Below are 19,465 nucleotides of genomic sequence, written 5' to 3'. Positions count from 1 at the left end.
AGACCCGGCCAGTATGGCCAATTATCGCCCAGCCTCAAATCTTCCATTCTTGGGCAAGGTGATTGAGCGGGTGGTTGCTGAACAACTCCAGGCACGCCTGGAGGATGCAGACCATTTGGATCCCTTCCAATTGGGATTCAGGTCTCTTCATGGGACTGAAACTGCCTTGGTCGCGACAATCGATCATAACATCCTTCTGGACCGTCTAGAGGAGCTGGGAGCTGAGGGCACTGTTATACAGTGGTTCTGCTCCTTCCTCCTGGGCTGTGTCCAGAAAGTTGTGGTGGGGGATGAGTGTTCAGACTTACTTGTGGGGTGCCTCAGGGTTCCGTCCTCCCCTCCATGCTTTTTAACATCTACAGGAAGCTGCTGGGAGAGATCATCAGGGGGTTTGGGCTTGGTGTCCATCAATATGCGGATGATACCCAACTCTACCTCTCTTTCAACTCAGAACCAGTGAAGGTGGTGAAGGTCCTGTGTGAGTGCTTGGAGGCGGTTGGAGGATGGATGGCAGCTAGTGGATTGAGGTTGAATCCTGACAATAATGAAGTTCTGTTCTTGGGGGACAGGGGGTGGGCTGGTGTGAAGGACTCCCTGGTCCAGAATGGGGTAACTGTGCCCCTGAAGGGCCAGGTGCACAGCCTGGGAGTCATTTTGGACTCACAGCTGTCCATGGAGGTGCAGGTCAATTCTGTATCCAGGGCAGCTGTCTACCAGCTCCATCTGGTACACAGGCTGAGACCCTACCTGCCCGGAGACTGCCTCACTAGAGTGGTGCATGCTCTTGTTATCTTCCGCTTGGACTACTGCAATGTCCTCTACGTGGGGCTACCTTTGAAGGTGACCCAGAAACTACAACTAATCCAGAACGCAGCAGCTAGTCTGGTGACTGGGAGTGGCCACCAAGACCATATAACACATGTCCTGAAAGACTTACATTGGCTCCCAGTACATTTCTGAGCACAATTCAAAGTGTTGGTGCTGACCTTTAAAGCCCTAAACGGCCTCGATGCAGTATACCTGAAGGGGCATCTCCACGCCCATCACTCTGCCCAGACACTGATGTCCAGCACCGAGGGCCTTCTGGTGGTTCCCTCACTGTGAGAAGCAAAGTGACAAGGAACCAGGCAGAGGGCCTTCTTGGTTGTGGCGCCCGCCCTGTGGAATGTCCTCCCATTAGATGTCAAAGAGATAAACAACTACCTGACATTTAGAAGACATCTGACGACAGCCCTGTTTAGGGACGTTTTTAATGTGTGACTTTTTAATGTATTTTTATTTCATTTTTTGGGAAGCCACCCAGAGTGGCTGGGGAAACCCAGCCAGATGGGCAGGGTACAAATATATTTGTAGTAGTAGTAGTAGTAGTAGTAGTAGTAGTAGTACTTTGTAGGATTTGATAATCTTTATAGGTCTTTTAAATTTCTAATCTATCTATCTATCTATCTATCTATCCCCTCCCCCGTTTCCCTTTCTGTACTTCCTTATCCTTATAAAATTGAATATATATATATTTTTAAAATTTACGGCTCCACAGTTTTCTGGGTCGCCCCATATTCATTACCCAACCACCTATGCTGCTCATGGCCAGATCACTTTGGGGCACTGCCATGCTGTAAAAAGATTCTCATGAAGCACAGATCCCCATGGATCCTTAGGTTTTTTTTATGTTTGGTCACCCTGAAATCACTATCAAATCACACATGATGTATATGACCACAGAACGAACCACAAAAACCACAGAGCACAGCCAAGGAACAAACACTATATTAAATACTTTAATCCTCATTGATCGGCATGATTGTTAAATGGACTCCACCAAATTATATTGTAAGATCACACCAATGTCCATGGAATGACCGAAATACAAACGCTATCTGAAATGGTTCTGCATTAGCAAGAACATTGAAATAAAATGACATTCATATTCATAGCTTCCACTGTGAAGAACTGCACCTGGAAATTTTTGACACTGCTAAACCTCAAGAATGTCCAAGGCAGAGATTGTGATGATCTTACCTGTGAATGTAAATTATCAAACCAACTAGATGGAGACCACCAAAGTAACCATGAAAAACAATCACCTGTCTTGCGTCAATTCAGCTACAAATGGTTTTGGGACAAAAGTTGGTTGCTTTGCAGGGGTAGTAATTATAAATGGAGGTTTAACTGCAAGTTTTTTTGAGAACAGATTTTGTCAGTGCAAACTTTGAAATAGGGGGTTTCCAACGTGGTGCCCATGGGAATCATGTTGCCTTCTGACAGCTTTCCTGGAGTCCACCACGTGTTTTTAGAAAAAGAACAGGATTAGTGGTGAATTGTGCCCAGCATGACTTCAGATTGTTCATGGTACATTTGATTGACTACAGGGGCATATGAAGGGGCAGCGGGGTGATGGTGCCCCAGGGTGCCATGCTGGGGGGAGAGTGACAGTAAGGTCGCTGTACTGGCTGCCGCTCTTGCGGCAACTGTACAGGCAGCCCCTCTCGCAGCGACCGTATGGGCCATACGGGCAGCTGCTCTCGCGGCGACTGTACAGGCTGCTGCTCGCGTAGCGTCCGTACAGGCAGCTTCTCTCACGGCGGCCGTACAGGCTGTATGGGCAGCCGCTCTCCTGGTGACCATACGGGCAGCCATGCATGCACAGTCCGTACAGGACATCATCCAGGACTTGTTACCATATTATAGCTGCCACAAAATCTATCGGCATGCCACCAGAACCAGGGAAGCCTTGCCAGTTGCAGCTCACACAGTTGAAGTGAAATAAAAGACAGAAGAGTAGATCGGGAAGAAAGTTCCCCAGACTGCAGGAAAAGATAACAGTAGCTCCAGCATCTGATTCAGTGCAGGCTGCTGAGGGGTTTGACTCCTTAAGATCACCAACTGACTATGAGACACCTGGAAAGCACTCAGCCTCAGATGACCTCCACTCCAAAAGGTGGGAAAGAGGATTTGACAGTGACCGATATTGATTATTTTGATAGCAGCCCCATATTCTCAACACAAAGTGAGAAGTGTTTGGACAAATCACTGATTTGTACATCAGTTCCCCCATGGCACAACTGTACCTTCCCCACACTCAGTCTACAAACCATGGGACTTTGGTTCAGTTGGCAACATCTGTGTGTATGACTATGACATAAACACACTGAAAGGATCAAACTGGATAAATGATCGCATAATAGATGCCTTTCTTACCACTTCATGCAGATATGTCAAAGATTGCCAGTGCAAGCTCTGAAGAACTGTTTGAGATTTGGAGTGCTAAAGAAAGATGTTTTGATTATTCCAGTAAATGACAGAGAAGTCCACTGGAAACTGATAGTAATCATTTTTAAAAGGAAGACCATGCTCTATCTAGATTCCAAACATGGATTGAACCACTCTGTGATTGATGCAATAACATCCTTCTTAGCATGTCTGTATGAGATGGATTCAAAATATCCCTATAGTTTTGCGGCTGATCATTTTTTGCACCAACTGATATACCCAGGCAAGGTACCGTAATTCCAGTGACTACGGTCCTTTCACACGTACCATTGCCCATCTGATTGCTTCTGCTGCCCAATTACAGTTCATACAAAAGGATATGGCTGCCATTAGACCCTGGATTGCAAAAGAAATAATACAGTACTGTGGGAAAACCTATTTTGAAGGACAAGACAAATATTTTCAAGTGGAAATTGATGCTGTTCCTCCCAAGAAGAGACAAATCTTGAACGAGAGTTACATTACTGTGTCTCGATCATGCCCAGAGGGATGGAAGGATACACTAACCTATTGCTCAGATATCCTTGTTTGAAGGCTGCTGGTCACTATGTTTCTTGAAGGAAGGGTGCAGGAGGCCCAGTGGTGACCTAACTATGGCTTACTGTGAAGGAAACTGCAAGGACTGGTACCACTGCTTTCGCATAGGCATTGATTCAAAAGATCTTCCAGAGGTTTTTGTGTGTCCAGACTGTCAATCCACTGTGGCCAAATAGATTTTGAAACTGCGAACTGTCATATTCCACAGGTTGGTATAATACAGCAAAATCCAAACATATAGTTTTCATCATCATGGCAGGGATGGTCCTTTTCCATAGAATTCTTATTTATGGAGTTAGTTTTTATATCCTGCTTTTCTCTACTTGAAGGAGTCTCAAAGTGGCTAAAAATCTCCTTTCCCTTCCACCCCCACAACAGACACCTTGTGAGGTAGGTGGGGCTGAGAGAGTTCAGAGAGAAGTGTGACTGGCCCAAGGTCACCCAGCAGCTGCATGTGGAGGAGCGGGGAAGCGAACCCAGCTCACCAGATTAGAGTCCACCGCTCTTAACTACTACACCACAGAAACGTATCTCTTAAAACTCTGGAGCAAGCTGTTCAGTTCAGCCTCATAGTGATACTGATTTGTGGAGGGAAGGTTGGTGATGAGCAAGATCTGTTCCCATTTCCCAACACAGAGACCATAGAGCAGTTTCTTTTGGGGGCTGAACCTGCAGAGTGTTTCTGTTCAGAATTTCCGTGGCAGAAATTGGCTAAGTGCCTTTATAAACATTCAGCTTCTCAAATCGAACCCCATCACGAAACTTTCAGGTGTAGCTGTTGGAGGTGGAGGGCAGAGAAGGTGCTAGTCCTTACCTCCCTCCTCCCAGCCTATCATTGCCCAATGGGCTGAATTTCAGGGCTTTTGCATGTAAAGGGCAAGCTTGTTCTTTACTTGTTTAGACTCTTTAAACTTGGAAACAGATATTTGGCTCCATGACCAAAATGACCAAAAGGGTCAGCTTCTAGAGGACTGGAAAGATCATAATTGTACTTCCCCTACCCTCAGCCCTAACTCCGTTGAGTATTTTTTGTTATGAGACTGAGTGTTTGGGGCTGATGCTGTAGCATTCTTGTCTGGGGGCTTGATGGAAAAACAGAAAAGTGACCCTCACCTAACTCTCCAATGCACTTCAACAAGAATGCTGTAGGAAATATTGCTAAGCCCAAAGGGAGGCAAGAATTTGCTTCAGCTCACCTTGTTAATGGCAGAGCAAAAGCTATGCGTGTGTCATTCTCAATCAGTCTACTTTCAGGACTGATTTTAGAACCCTCTTATATCAGGCCACATGGTCACTGGAGGTGGCCCCATCATGCAAACATGACTATCCACACAGGGACCATCTATTTTTGTTTTTTTTCCTGATACTGGATTTTAAGTTACAGTTACATCTTTTAAAACAGCTGTCAGTATATCACACTGTATTCCACTTGCCTTCCAAAGGAACACGTGGCTCTTCCCACATAGCGGGTTAGGTTGAGACTGCTGATCCAAAGTAATCAGTAATTTTTACGGTAATTACAATCCTGCTTTCCCTTGTACCAGCTTACCTTGACTTCAGTAAGGCCTTTGAAAAGGTCCCCCATGATATTATTGCAAAACAACTAGTAAAATGTGGGCTAGACAAAGCTACTGTTAGGTGGATTTGTAATTGGTTGATGGGCTGAACCCAAAGAGTGCTCATCAGTGGCTCACCTTCATCCTGGAAAAAAATGACTACTGGGGTTCCACAAGGTTCTGTCCTGGGCCTGGTGCTATTCAATATTTTTATAAATGATTTGGATGATGGAATAGAGGGTGTGCTAATCAAATTTACAAATGACTGCAAACTGGGAGGGGTTGCTAATACACCAGAGGACAGGGTCAGAATTCAAAATGACCTGAATAGCCTAGAGAGCTGGGCCAAAACCAACAATATGGAGTTCAATAGGGAGAAATGTAAGGTACTGCACCTGGATAGAAAAAATGAAATGCACAGGTGGGGGACACTTGGCTTGACAACAGTACCTGTGAAAGGGATCTGGGAGTCTTAGTCGACCACAAGCTGAATATGAGTCAACAGTGTGATGTGGCAGCTAAGAATGCCAATGCAATTCTGGGCTGCATCAATAGGAGTATAGTGTCTAGATCAAGTGAAGGAATGCTACCACACTATTCTGGTTGGTTGGTCAGACCACACCTGAAATACTGTGTCCAGTTGAAGAAGGATATTGTCAATTTGGAGCATGTCCAGAGGAGGGTGACCAAAATGTAAAAGGTCTGGAATTCAAGCCCTATGAGGAGAGACTTAGGGAGCTGGATTTGTTTAATCTAGAGAAGAGAAGATTAAGGAGTGACATGATAGCCATGTTTAAATATTTGATGGGATGTCATGTTGAAGAGGGAGCAAGCTTGTTTTCTGCTGTTCTAGAGACTAGGATGCAGAATAATGGATTCAAACTATAGGAAAAGAGATTCCACCTGGACATGGTAATCCAGTCAGGGAAAAAGGGAGGCATACTATGTTTAGGGCACCATTTCCAGCCCCTTCCCCTTTTCGGGGTGAGCATAGTGGATCCTAAAAAGGGCTGCTCAGTCATGGATACAGCTGCTGAGCTGCTCAACGGCCTCATTCCTTGAGTCAGAACGACTGACCGGCCATGTGTCGGTTCATGACTAGGGGCTTCACATTCCTGCCACAGTAGCCATTTAGTGATGGCCATGGGGGGAGGGTTTGGGGGGGTTGGGTTTGGTTTTTGGAAGACGCCTGTGCGTGAATTTGTTTTATGTGTGTAGATTAGTGCACGCTGACCAACGCACAGTCTTCGCAGTAGGGCTCTGTTCTGATGGCATGAATAGTCACGACAAACTGGTGGATCCTATCTGCTGCAGCCTTCATCCGCCTTCAGAGCCGTTGTAACATACTGCTTGTTATCACCCGCCTGTTCTGCCGTTGAGGACTTCTTGGATCATTCTTTGTCTAACTCCTTCCCTGTTATGTACTAAGCTTGGATCCTAGAACAATAGGCAAGTAGGATCCTAGAATGCAAGAACTGATTGGCTTGCAGGAAAAGACCATTCAGGCTCCAGGAGGGAAGCAGAATCAGCTAGTCAGATGGGACTCATTGTGTGAATAATGTATATAAAAGCCTGAGGTTTGGGGGGGAATTCAATCACTGTTTTACAAGCTGCAATAAAGAGCATGAAATCACTACAGGACTCTGAGCATATTTAATTTTCTTTGACCTTACCACCTTGGGTGACCCTGCTGGGAGTACGAGATTCCCAATGGCTTCACTCACAAGGGTCATAGGAATGTGCAAGCCCACTCACCATGACAAGTGAGAGAACTGAGATAGATTGCACTGAGCCCTGGTTCTCATTAGACAAAGCGTTCCACCAAAAAGGCTCTGGCTCTGGTTGAGGACAGCTGGATATGTTTTGGGCCAGGGACCACCAGTAGGTTGCTGTTAGATGAGTGTCACACTCATGGGGGGTGTATTGGAAGATAATTCCCACAGATAAGAAAGGTCACAGACTGTTTAGGGCTTTAAAGATTAGCACCAAAACATTGAACCTGATTCGATACTCCACCTGGAGCCAATCCAGCTGATGAACAACCAACTGAATGTGGGCTCTCCACAAAGTCCAAGTAAGAACTCATGCATCTGCATTTTAGACCATTTGGAGTTTCTGGAGCAGTCTCAAGGGTAGCCCTGCATATCTATCTCTCTCACTCTCACTCTCTCTATCACATTTATACCCTGCACTCCCCGGCTCAGGTGTACAGCAAGTTAAAGTAGTCTAGTCTGCAGGTGACTACTGCATGGATCACCATGGCTAGGTTGGAAAGGGACAGGTACGGTACCAATCTCCTAACCTGACATAGATTGAAAAAATTCCAGTTTGGCTACATTTGTGACCAATGCCTCCATAGAGACAGAAGCATCCAGGATCACACCGGGACTCCTGATAGCGGCTACAGGTGACTATTCCGCCCCATTAAGAGCTGGGAGCTGGCAAACCAAACTGAAATTATTCTGGCCCAGCCATTGGACGCCCATCTTTAATGGATAGAGATTCAGCCGAATCCGTTTCCTCCATCCCAGCACACCCACCTAAAAATTGGCCAATATATCCAGGGTAGCATCTGGCAGTAGATCCATGATGTTTGTGGTCAGATCTGTGGTTATGTACAAGATATTTGAATAAAGGGTGAATTTGGGGTTCCCCAATGCAAAAAGTGTGATGATCCATGAGGATCCATGCTTCAAAACCACGTTTTTGAGCCATGGAGTGGCCAGGAAGCTCTGGATCCGTGTTTTTTGTGGTGCAGGCTGTGCCCATGGCCATGATGTGTGATTTGACGGTGAGTTTGGGTTGGCAAATGGAAAATGCGTGAGGATCCATAAGGATCCATGCTTTGAAATCACGTTTTTGGGCCACGGTATGGCCAGGAACCCGTGTATCCGAGTTTTTTGTGGTGCAAGCTGTGTCCCATGGCATGAAGTGTGATTTGACAGTGATTTAGGGGTGGCCCAGTGCAAAAAGTGTGAGGATCCACGAGGATCCGTGCTTCAAAACTACATTTTTGGGCTATGGTGTCGCCAGGAAGCCATGGATCCGTGATTTTTGTGGTGCAGGCTGTGCCCATGGCCATGATGTGTGATTTGACGGTGAGTTTGGGCTGATCTAGTGCAAAAAGCATGAGGATCCATGAGGATCCGTGGTTCAAAACCATGTTTTTGGGCCACGGTATGGTCAGGAAGCCGTGGATCCGTGATTTTTGTGGTGGATTCTGTGCCCCTGGCCATGATGCTTGATCTGATGGTGATTTTGGGCTGGTCTTGTGCAAAAATCAACAGGATCCATGAGGATCCATGCTTCGGAACCACGTTTTTGGGCCACGGTATGGCCAGGCAGGCGTGGATCCGAGTTTTTTGTGGTGCAGGCTGTGCCCCTTGGTATGATATGTGATTTGACAGTGGGTTTGGGTTGGCCCAATGCAAAAAGCGTGAGGATCCATGAGGATCCGTGCTTCAAAACCACGTTTTTGGGCCACGGTATGGCCAGGAAGCCGTGGATCCTATTTTTTTGTGGTGCAAGTTGTATCCCTGGCCATGATGTGTGATTTGACAGTGAATTTGGGCTGATCTAGTGCAAAAAGCGTGAGGATCCATGAGGATCCGTGCTTCAAAACCATATTTTTGGGCCACAGTATGACCAGGAAGCCATGGATCCATGATTTTTGTGGTGCAGGCTGTGCCCCTGGACATGATGTGTGATTTAACGGTGTGTTTGGGTTGGCCCAATGCAAAAAGCGTGAGGATCCATGAGGATCCGTGCTTCAAAACCACGTTTTTGGGCCATGGAGTGGCCAGGAAGCCGTGGATCCGAGTTTTTTGTGGTGCAGGCAGTGCCCCTGGACATGATGTGTGATTTGACGGTGAGTTTGGGGTGGCCCAATGCAAAAAGCGTGAGGATCCATGAGGATCCGTGCTTCGAAACCAAGTTTTTGGGCCACGGTATGGTCAGGAAGCCGTGGATCCGAGTTTTCTGTGGTGCAGGCTGTGCCCCTGGGAATGATGTGTGATTTGATGGTGAGTTTGGGCTGATCTAGTGCAAAAAGCATGAGGATCCATGAGGATCCGTGCTCCAAAACCACGTTTTTGGGCCATGGAGTGGTAAGGAAGCCGTGGATCCGAGTTTTTTGTGGTGCAGGCTGTGCCCCTGGACATGATGTGTGATTTGACAGTGAGTTTGGGTTGGCCCAATGCAAAAAGAGTGAGGATCCATGAGGATCCGTGCTTTGGAACCACGTTTTTGGGCCATGGAGTGGCCAGGAAGCCGTGGATCCGAGTTTTTTGTGGTGCAGGCGCTCCCCTGGACATGATGTGTGATTTGACGGTGAGTTTGGGTTGGCCCAATGCAAAAAGCGTGAGGATCCATGAGGATCCGTGCTTCAAAACCACGTTTTTGGGCCATGGTATGGTCAGGAAGCCATGGATCCGAGTTTTTTGTGGTGCAGGCTGTGGCCCTGGACATGATGTGTGATTTGCCAGTGAGTTTGGGTTGGCCCAATGCAAAAAGAGTGAGGATCCATGAGGATCCGTGCTTTAAAACCACGTTTTTGGGCCATGGAGTGGCCAGGCAGGCGTGGATCTGAGTTTTTTGTGGTGCAGGCTGTGCCCCTGGGAATGATGTGTGATTTGACGGTGAGTTTGGGGTGGCCCAATGCAAAAAGCGTGAGGATCCATGAGGATCCGTGCTTCGGAACCACGTTTTTGGGCCATGGAGTGGCCAGGAAGCCGTGGATCCGAGTTTTCTGTGGTGCAGGCTGTGCTCCTGGGAATGATGTGTGATTTGACGGTGAGTTTGGGGTGGCCCAATGCAAAAAGCGTGAGGATCCATGAGGATCCGTGCTTCAAAACCACGTTTTTGGGCCATGGAGTGGCCAGGAAGCCGTGGATCCGAGTTTTTTGTGGTGCAGGCAGTGCCCCTGGACATGATGTGTGATTTGACGGTGAGTTTGGGGTGGCCCAATGCAAAAAGCGTGAGGATCCATGAGGATCCGTGCTTCGAAACCAAGTTTTTGGGCCACGGTATGGTCAGGAAGCCGTGGATCCGAGTTTTCTGTGGTGCAGGCTGTGCCCCTGGGAATGATGTGTGATTTGATGGTGAGTTTGGGCTGATCTAGTGCAAAAAGCGTGAGGATCCATGAGGATCCGTGCTCCAAAACCACGTTTTTGGGCCATGGAGTGGTAAGGAAGCCGTGGATCCGAGTTTTTTGTGGTGCAGGCTGTGCCCCTGGACATGATGTGTGATTTGACAGTGAGTTTGGGTTGGCCCAATGCAAAAAGAGTGAGGATCCATGAGGATCCGTGCTTTAAAACCACGTTTTTGGGCCATGGAGTGGCCAGGCAGGCGTGGATCCGATTTTTTTGTGGTGCAGGCTGTGCCCCTGGGAATGATGTGTGATTTGACGGTGAGTTTGGGGTGGCCCAATGCAAAAAGCGTGAGGATCCATGAGGATCCGTGCTTCAAAACCACGTTTTTGGGCCACGGTATGGTCAGGAAGCCGTGGATCCGTGATTTTTGTGGTGCAGGCTGTGCCCCTGGACATGATGTGTGATTTGACGGTGAGTTTGGGGTGGCCCGATGCAAAAAGCGTGAGGATCCATGAGGATCCGTGCTTCAAAACCACGTTTTTGGGCCATGGTATGGTCAGGAAGCCGTGGATCCGTGATTTTTATGGTGCAGGCTGTGCCTCTGGACATGATGTGTGATTTGACGGTGAGTTTGGGGTGGCCCAATGCAAAAAGCGTGAGGATCCATGAGGATCCGTGCTTCAAAACCACGTTTTTGGGCCACGGTATGGTCAGTAAGCCGTGGATCCGTGATTTTTGTGGTGCAGGCTGTGCCCCTGGACATGATGTGTGATTTGACAGTGAGTTTGGGGTGGCCCGATGCAAAAAGCGTGAGGATCCATGAGGATCCGTGCTTCAAAACCACGTTTTTGGGCTATGGTATGGTCAGGAAGCCGTGGATCCGTGATTTTTATGGTGCAGGCTGTGCCTCTGGACATGATGTGTGATTTGACGGTGAGTTTGGGGTGGCCCGATGCAAAAAGCCTGAGGATCCATGAGGATCCGTGCTTTGGAACCACGTTTTTCGGCCACGGTTTCACCAGGAAGTTGTGGATCTGTGATTTTTGTGTTGCATGCTGTGCCCATGGCCATGATGTTTGATCTGATGGTGACTTTGGGCTGATCTAGTGCAAAAATCATGAGGATTCATGAGGATCCGTGCTTCGGAACCACGTTTTTGGGCCAGGGCGTGGCCAGGCAGGTGTGGATCCGAGTTTTTTGTGGTGTAGGCTGTGCCCCTTACTATGATATGTGATTTGACGGTGAGTTTGGGTTGGCCCGATGCAGAAAGCGTGTGGATCCATGAAGATCCGTTCTTGAAAACCACGTTTTTGGGCCACGGTTTCGCCAGGAAGCCGTGGATCCGTGATTTTTGTGGTGGATGCTGTGCCCATGGCCATGATCTTTGATCTGATGGTGACTTTGGGCTGATCTAGTGGAAAAATCATGAGGATCCATGAGGATCCGTGTTTTTTAACCATGTTTTTGCGCCCCTGCGCCCCCCGGAAACAGTGGATGCGTGATTTTTTTGATGCTTTCTACAGAGTAAGACATGGTCTACAATATCATGGTTGTTTTATTTAATTTGAATGAAAAAATCATATGAATTCATGAGGATCCGTGTAGATCCGCCTTTTACCTTTTTCCTGTAAATTTCAAGAGTGTAAACTTGTGCCTGGGTTCACGTCTTTTTCCCCCCGGCGCTCAATCTCTGCACCTCGTGGGGCACGCCGAGTTCAGCCACTGAACAACCACAGTCGTTTTCCACTTACCTGGGATCGGGACAAGGCTTCCGGAACAGAGGGTGTGCTAATTCCAGGGTTGCAGCCCGGTTCCTCGCATTTTAAGTCACGGGACGGCGCGAGCAGTAATCGGCTGCCGCCCCAAACCCACTCTGACACCTCCAGCTCCTCTGGGGATGAGGAGGGAAGGGGCGGCCCCACCCCAGCCTCACCTGCCAGGGGACAGGACAGAGGGGCTTCTGCGGAGCTCACCTGCGCGCCCACCACCCGCAGGGCGAGAGCCACCAGGAAGCCCCCGAAGAGCTGCATCGCGGGCGCCGGCTCCCTCCGCTTCTCTCGCGCGCCGGTCTCAAGTTCCGATTCGGAGCGGGAAGCGATGCCTCGATTCCTACTGCACATTGGTCAGCATAGCCGGCGGCGGGGCGACGAGCCGCCGCGTCGCGCCTGCAGGATCCCTGGCTGGCTGGCTGGGCGCGTGTGGTTCCTTCCCAGAGGAGCCTGGCGGGCGCCAGCGGGGGAAGCGCTTCTGCGGGGAAAGCAGGCGCTCTTTTTCCCGGGTGCCAAGTGGAGCTGGGGAGGGAGCGAACAGCAGAGGGACCGGCTCCCGGGCGACTCCGCTCCGCCGCGGGCTGCTCTGCGGAGCGAGGCTCTCTCGGCAGCACCTCCTGCTGCCCCGGGGCCACGTGAAGCGGGCGGCTGGCCGGCTCCTCCCCGCCCCCTCGGGCGCCCGCCCCCGCTCCCTGCATCCCCGCGGACCCCGGGAGGGCGCTTCCGGGCGCAGGCTTTGCGGGCAGGGCTGCCTGGTGGGCCAGCGTGGAGCGGGAAGGCCCTGCGTGACCTCCGACGGGAAGGCCCTTCCGAACCTCCCAGCGCGCAGGGTCGTCGAGGGCACCTCGAGGAGCGAGCGCGGGCCCCTGGCGGCAACAAGCGGTGGCCATCCGCCGCCCGAGCGACGGGCGGGTCTCTGGGCGCAGCTAGGCACGTCTGCTGCTCTTGCATGACCTTTTCGCCTTACAGCCCCGATGTCGTGCATAAGTGACAGGCGGGGAAGGAGGTCGTGGAGTTGCGGGGGGGGGGGAGTTCACGCGTTATCTCAGATCGTTTATGTTTATGGGGCAGGAGGATGCTGCCAGCCATGGCGCGCATGCACCCAGCTTTGTGTATGGGTGCAGTGCCCAGGCTATCTTGTGCCCTAGGCAAAGCTAATTACTTGCACCCAGTCCCAGCCACCCCCAACTGCTAACTTCAGTTTTCATAAACAGACAAAATTCTTCAAAATATTAAAGGTATCAGAAATGTATAACAAAAACTAATTTGTATAAAATTGGAAATCCCCCCCAGGTCAGTCTTGATGCCGTTGAGCGTCACTTTACACCTTGGGAAGCCGCCTGACTTTATTATAAATGGAAATCTCACTATTGTGGTCACATGCTAGGAAGCTGCAGCTATTTGGGGCTTCCAGTGTGTGGACAAGCAGCTAAAACCTCCACAACGTTTTTATACAGCTCTCACCCAAACCAACAAGACTGTCTGGTGCCAGGGGTTAGATTATCCATTACCCCCCATAAGAGGGTGTTCAAACAAGTGCATTCAGATTGCAGTCACACATAATATTACATCCACTTTGGCCATGAGTTCAGTAATATATCTTAGACCAGTGAGAGATGTTCAGTGAACACAAATAATCCTTTGCCCTGGATCTCTTGCCCTCCCTTCCTCCCATTTAAACTTTGATCAAGTTTTTAACTTTTTGAAACTTTGAAACTTTTACAACTTCAAACTTTATTTAAAATTTCCTGGGCGTCTATACCTATAAATCAGCATGTACACATTTTATTCCATTCTATGTAAAGAACTGTGCTCCAGTCCTTTAAGTACCTGGCAACTACAGACTTGTAGGGGTGTGGGGGGGGGGGCAGGCCAACAGCCCATCTAGTCTAGCATCCTGTTCTCACAGCAACTGACTAGAAAGCCTACACAGGGGCAGACTTCCATCTTTCAAATTTCAGCAGTGCCCTGTGAGAGACCAAAATTCTGTACCCCCCACTTTCCGTTCTGCTCAATTCACTGTGTCATAGTTACGACACCCTGCAGCTCTCCCTAGGCTCCCTAGGTCCAGCAGTGGGGTAGCATCAGGGGACCACAGGGGTGGTTGCCCCAGGCCCAAAATTGCTAAGGGGTGCAAAATTTCAACTCCTCTTCTGTTGCTGGGCTCGACTGGAAACAGCTTCTCCATTTAAACCAGGAAGTGACCTCTCCAGACAATAGAACGATAGTTCTTCCGGTGCGGCGGAACTGGTTGCACTACCATAACTCTGCCTCCAGCCTGCAAGCTGGACTTGTGCGCAGCAGCATTCTGCCCCACCTGTGATTCCCAGCAATTGGTATTCAGAGGCACAAGGCCTCTGCCAGTGCAGGTAGAGCATAGCCATTGTGGCAGGTAGCCTTGCCCTCCATGAAGTTGGCGGCCCTCATTGCCTCCAATGGGAGTGTATGCACCACATGAGGAAGTGTTTTTCTTTTACACATGTCTCCCTACCCTCCATTCAATCAAGCAAGAGTCCAAGGACACATTGAAGCCAGCAGAAACACTCAGGGGGCTGTGCTGGGAAGGGGTATGTCCTAGGGATATTCCTGAGGACCAGATATGGAGAGATGGCCACTTTGGACCCTGGAGTTGAGGTTCCCAACCCCTGCCTTAGGATGTAGTCTGCTACTCAGTGGCGTAGCGTGGGTTGTCAGCACCCGGGGCAAGGCAAGTAATTTGCGCCCCCTAACCCGTGGATTTGCGCCCCCTAACCCGTGGATTTGCGCCCCCTAACCCGTGGATTTGCGCCCCTAACCCGTGGATTTGCGCCCCCTAACCCCCAGATGTTGCGCCCGGTGCGGCCGGCCCCCCTGCACCCCCCACGCTACGCCACTGCTGCTACTGTATGCAGTAGAAGCACTGTCATTCAGAAAGCCTCACACCCTCCAGAGTTTTAGATATACCATATCGGAAAACAGATTGTAGAAAGGAACCTGCCTCAGTGCCTGATGATTGACTGAATGGAACCATATAACTGAGTTCAGTCTATAATTTTTACAACTCTCTACAATGTCCATTTAATCTCTGTTACTTTTCTCTCTCTCTCTCTGTGGCGCCTCTCTCTCTTTCTTTTGCTACACACCATTAAGATTAAGAAATCAAACTCTCAGAAGTCAGCATGAACCTCAAGTTTGCTGCCCTTGGATGTATGCCTTGAAACGGAATTCGTTTTGAACATATTCATCATGGCTAGTTATAATCTCTATTACAGAAGTTGTACAAGGGCCAAATCAGGATTAGGGTTTTATTGTTGCTGTCTGCTGTGCAAACACAGATGTAGGTGTTGTCTTGGCTCAAAAGAATTTTTCTTTTCCTTCAAAAAACATTGTTTGCTACTTATCACAGTATATAATTCAGTTGTGGCTTGGAATTTCACAATCCTGTGGTCGTAGCATTAAATTCCACAAATTTCATGTGTGTATGTGAGTTGTGTGTTTAAAACATTTAAGTTTCCGCCTGAGGGTGAGCAAGTTGGATGCTAACAGTCTTGTTCCCTCCTCAAGAGCAGCTAGAAGAAACCTTGGCTTGTAAAGGAGATTCAGCTAGTTCAAACATGCTGTTTCTGATGTGATAAATTCCTTGGTGGTCTGCACCGCATTTAGGTGCACATAGGGCATTTGCCCTAGTCTTCCCTGTAATGTATTAGCTTTCCAAATGCAGGGAAATGTTGACATGATGGCTTCATCAAGCAAGCGAAGCCTCATGTACATGCTGAAGTAATTACAGACTGCTGAGAGCAGTGTCAGGTTTATGCACAACCAGCTAAATAAACTACAGCTTAGGTTATCAGATTATTTATTTGTTCAGTTTATATCCTGCCCTTACTCCTTAAGCAGTGCCGGCTGGCCAACAACAAGTGTTAAAAACATCTTTAAAACAATTCTAGTTCAGATGCAGAGTGGGAAAGATTTTAACTTAAAAGGCTGGTTGGAAGGGGAATGTGGTCTGTAGGCCTCAAAAGGGCAACAAAATGGTGCCTGCCTAATATTTAATGGGAGTGAATTCCACAGGGTAGGGGCCACAACACTGAAGGCCTGGTTCCTATATTGTAACAGAATGGACCTCCTGATAAACTAGAATTTTCAGGAGGCTCTCAACTGAAGAGTGCACTGATGGATTGGGCATATAACGGGTGAGGTGATCTTTCAGATTATGAGGGGCCTCTAAATAAATAAAATGACTAAACGTCACATCATGAGCAGAACATACAGACTTCTATTTGGTAAGCGCTGAACTGTATGTTACTGATCTTGTATACATTAGATGTTTTCATATATGCTAAGTAAGAAATTGTAATATATTTTTGTTTAAATGTATTTCAAATGCAGATAGGCTTATTGCAAGATACATGCTTTCGTTGGATGGCTAGTTTTAATTTCCATCCTTACCTATGTACCAGTGATGTATGCAAATATGTCTATTATATCTATTAGCATTGTCTTTAAGGTTAGAACAATACACATTGTTTTGGTTATACTATGTGAGAGAGGATCATCCCATATGTCATAAAGGAGCCTTTGAATCAAATCTGAACTCAACTGTGGGTTGTTGCAGAGGCCAAAGGTGTGGCTTCTGGCATTTATGTGGCACAAGCAAAGCTTACATATCTGAGATGGTATGTCATGCACAGCATTTATTTATTAAACTTAAACCCTGCCTTTCCTCCAAAAGACTTCCAGGGTGGCAAACAACAAGTGATTAAAACATCTTAAAAACAATTCCAATTCAGATGCAGACCAACAAAGATCTCACTACAGTGGTACCTTGGGTTAAGAACTTAATTCGTTCTGGAGGTCCGTTCTTAACCTGAAACTGTTCTTAATCTGAGGTACTTTAGCTAATGGGGTCTCCCACTGCCGCTGTGCTGCCACCGCACGATTTCTGTTCTCATCCTGAAGCAAAGTTCTTAACCCGAGGTAATATTTCTGGGTTAGCGGAGTCTGTAACCTGAAGCGTCTGTAACCTGAAGTGTCTATAACCCGAGGTACCACTGTATATCCCACTTTACAGCGCTTTTAGATGTGACAGTAAAGGCAAGGATTTGGGATCCAAAGAAGGCAGGTGAGTAAGGTTAGGACATGGCCTAATGAGAACTTTAGAAAAGGGTTTGAAATAGTCAGAAAGATAAGAAAACGATGTCGTGATTTATAAGGGGGCTAAGTGTAATATTTGATTGATTGATTGGTTGGTTGGTTGTTTCCATTCTGCTCTCATCCAAGGTCACTGAAGCAGCTATCATCCCTGGCAAGCCCCCTCAAAGGCATGGAGGGAGAGAAATATGAATCAAGAGTAAAAACGCAAAAATACGAACAATATTTCAGCTGCTGAGTGGTTCTTGCGTACATGTCACAGAAAGCAAGCCCACTAGACTTCGGAATGTTATCAGTAAGTCTGTTGATTTATGCATATATGCAAGGATGCAGTTCTCTTCCTTTTTTGCTGGGTATCACACCGACCTTTGGTGGTGAAACTGAGCACTTTAATCTCCTCTGCATACCTCCCATTCCATTAACATTCTTCAGAAGCAGGAGGAAATTTGGAGGGAGAAACAAAATAAGCGGAGACTCAATAGAAGGTGCAGCAGAAAGCAATGCATACTCTTGGGAGACAGGAAGGCAGTGGTGTTTGTTTCAGGTCCCTTTTGGGTCCTCCTGACACAGTGGGTGTATCCAGGTGGGTGTTTATTGTGGGATCGGTGCTTCTCATGCATGTCAGTATTTTGCAATCCCACATGACATTGTTGGCATAAAAATGCCAGCCTGCCTTTCCCCCTACACCCATTAAATCCAGATTTACCCTTTCTGGAGAAAATTCATCATCATTATAGTTATTATAGTTATTCTTAATTTTAAAACCGTTGTCCATTTGCACCTTGAAATCAGGTACATATGGCATGTCCCCTCAACCCACTTCCCCAGTTCACTGCACAAAGCAGGAAAACTGTGCAAGTTGCACATATGATAAGATGTCAGTAATTATTATTGCCACCCATGTCATGTGGACAAGCGGGAGATTAGCAAGAGCCGAAACACCTTGCAAGACCATATATAGTGCAGATTTGATCCTCTGAAACTGCACCCAGTACTCCAATGTAAGAACAATATTGAAAGGCTGAGAGCCTTCTGAGTGGAACTGCAGCATTATAAGGCATGTTATATAGCTGTTTGGTAAGCATAAAGCTCCTTGTAGTTCCAAGAGTTGGTAAAAGACTGAGACAGAACTGCTCCTTTGGGAATACAAAGCAGAAAAGATTTATTTGGCATGAAAATGCGCCAAGTAGAATATTTGCAAGTTTGCAGTCTGCTGTTTCCTGTAGCATAAGCACTTAGGCCAGGTGTGCCAAAATTCCATGGTCCTTAAAAAAAAACAACCACTCATGTTTTTTAATAACTCAATTTTGATCTTGTTTGACAGTAATGAATCTGGGCAGCAGCTCAGCTGCTATCACGGATCCATGCTCCCGTAGTCACTGTTATATGCAACTATAACTCCTTTCAGAATGCTTTTAACTGTAACTGCTTTTACATGTTCCTAATTGCAATTGTTTTTAGATTGGTTTAACAGTTTTCTCTTCGTGTTGCTGTTTGCCACCCTGGGCTCTACGGGAAGGAAGGGCGAGGTATAACTTCAGTAAGTAATAAATAAATATTATTCTGTTGCTTGCAGTTCCCATCAGTGAGTGGAGCTTGATGAAATATATCTGGCCTGTGTTCTTTCCCCCCATCTCTTCATTACTCCTCCCTTGCCCTCCATTACCTTTTTGCATTCTGAACATGTGTATAGGAATTTCGGTGTCTGTGCGTGGACACACTGGGGGGGGGGGGAAATCCCAGGAAGTGTGCAAGAGCACACGTTACCATGTTTCACAATGGGGGAAATGAAGCATTGTACTTTTTTGGGGTGGTATTATTTACATTAGTTATTTAATTTTTTAAAATATATAATAATAGTTAATATTTAAGTCTTTTGCAAGACCTGTATTAATTATTATTAATATTATTATTATTGCCTGATATATATCCTTCAATTGCAGTTTCCCAGATAATACCCCGCATTTACTATATGGAGAATTTCATAGACCCTCTCCTCCAAACTGGCATGTGGCAATGAGTGAAAATAGGTTTTCTTTCCATTGGTATCGGGGGCCGCCAGGTGGGGAGCCAACAGAAGTGGGGATGTAGCAATAGAGGCAGTCTCTCGAAA

The 19,465-nt window shown here is 47.4% G+C and overlaps 1 protein-coding gene and 1 long non-coding RNA gene across 2 annotated transcripts in view; one reads left to right on the top strand and one right to left on the bottom strand.

The window, feature by feature from the left end:
• PGF (placental growth factor) overlaps nt 1–13,090 on the bottom strand; it is a 34,762-nt gene extending 21,672 nt beyond the window's left edge. Inside the window, exon 1 of the mRNA XM_083504619.1 lies at nt 12,427–13,090. Coding sequence (XP_083360745.1) covers nt 12,427–12,573 — 147 coding nt within the window. The 5' untranslated portion in view covers nt 12,574–13,090. The remainder of the gene's footprint in view (nt 1–12,426) is intronic.
• A 2,026-nt stretch (nt 13,091–15,116) lies between these two features.
• On the top strand, nt 15,117–18,887 carry LOC310705121. The gene is made up of 3 exons (XR_014525181.1): nt 15,117–16,484; nt 17,482–17,647; nt 18,814–18,887. It is a non-coding gene; the product is annotated as an uncharacterized lncRNA (long non-coding RNA).
• The last annotated feature ends 578 nt before the right edge of the window (nt 18,888–19,465 follow it).

Source organism: Podarcis liolepis (genome assembly GCF_965112155.1).
Source record: "Podarcis liolepis genome assembly, chromosome: 1".
Lineage (NCBI taxonomy): Eukaryota > Metazoa > Chordata > Lepidosauria > Squamata > Lacertidae > Podarcis > Podarcis liolepis.
The sequence above is the reverse complement of the archived record's forward strand: the minus strand, read 5'-3'. Positions and strand labels throughout refer to the sequence as shown.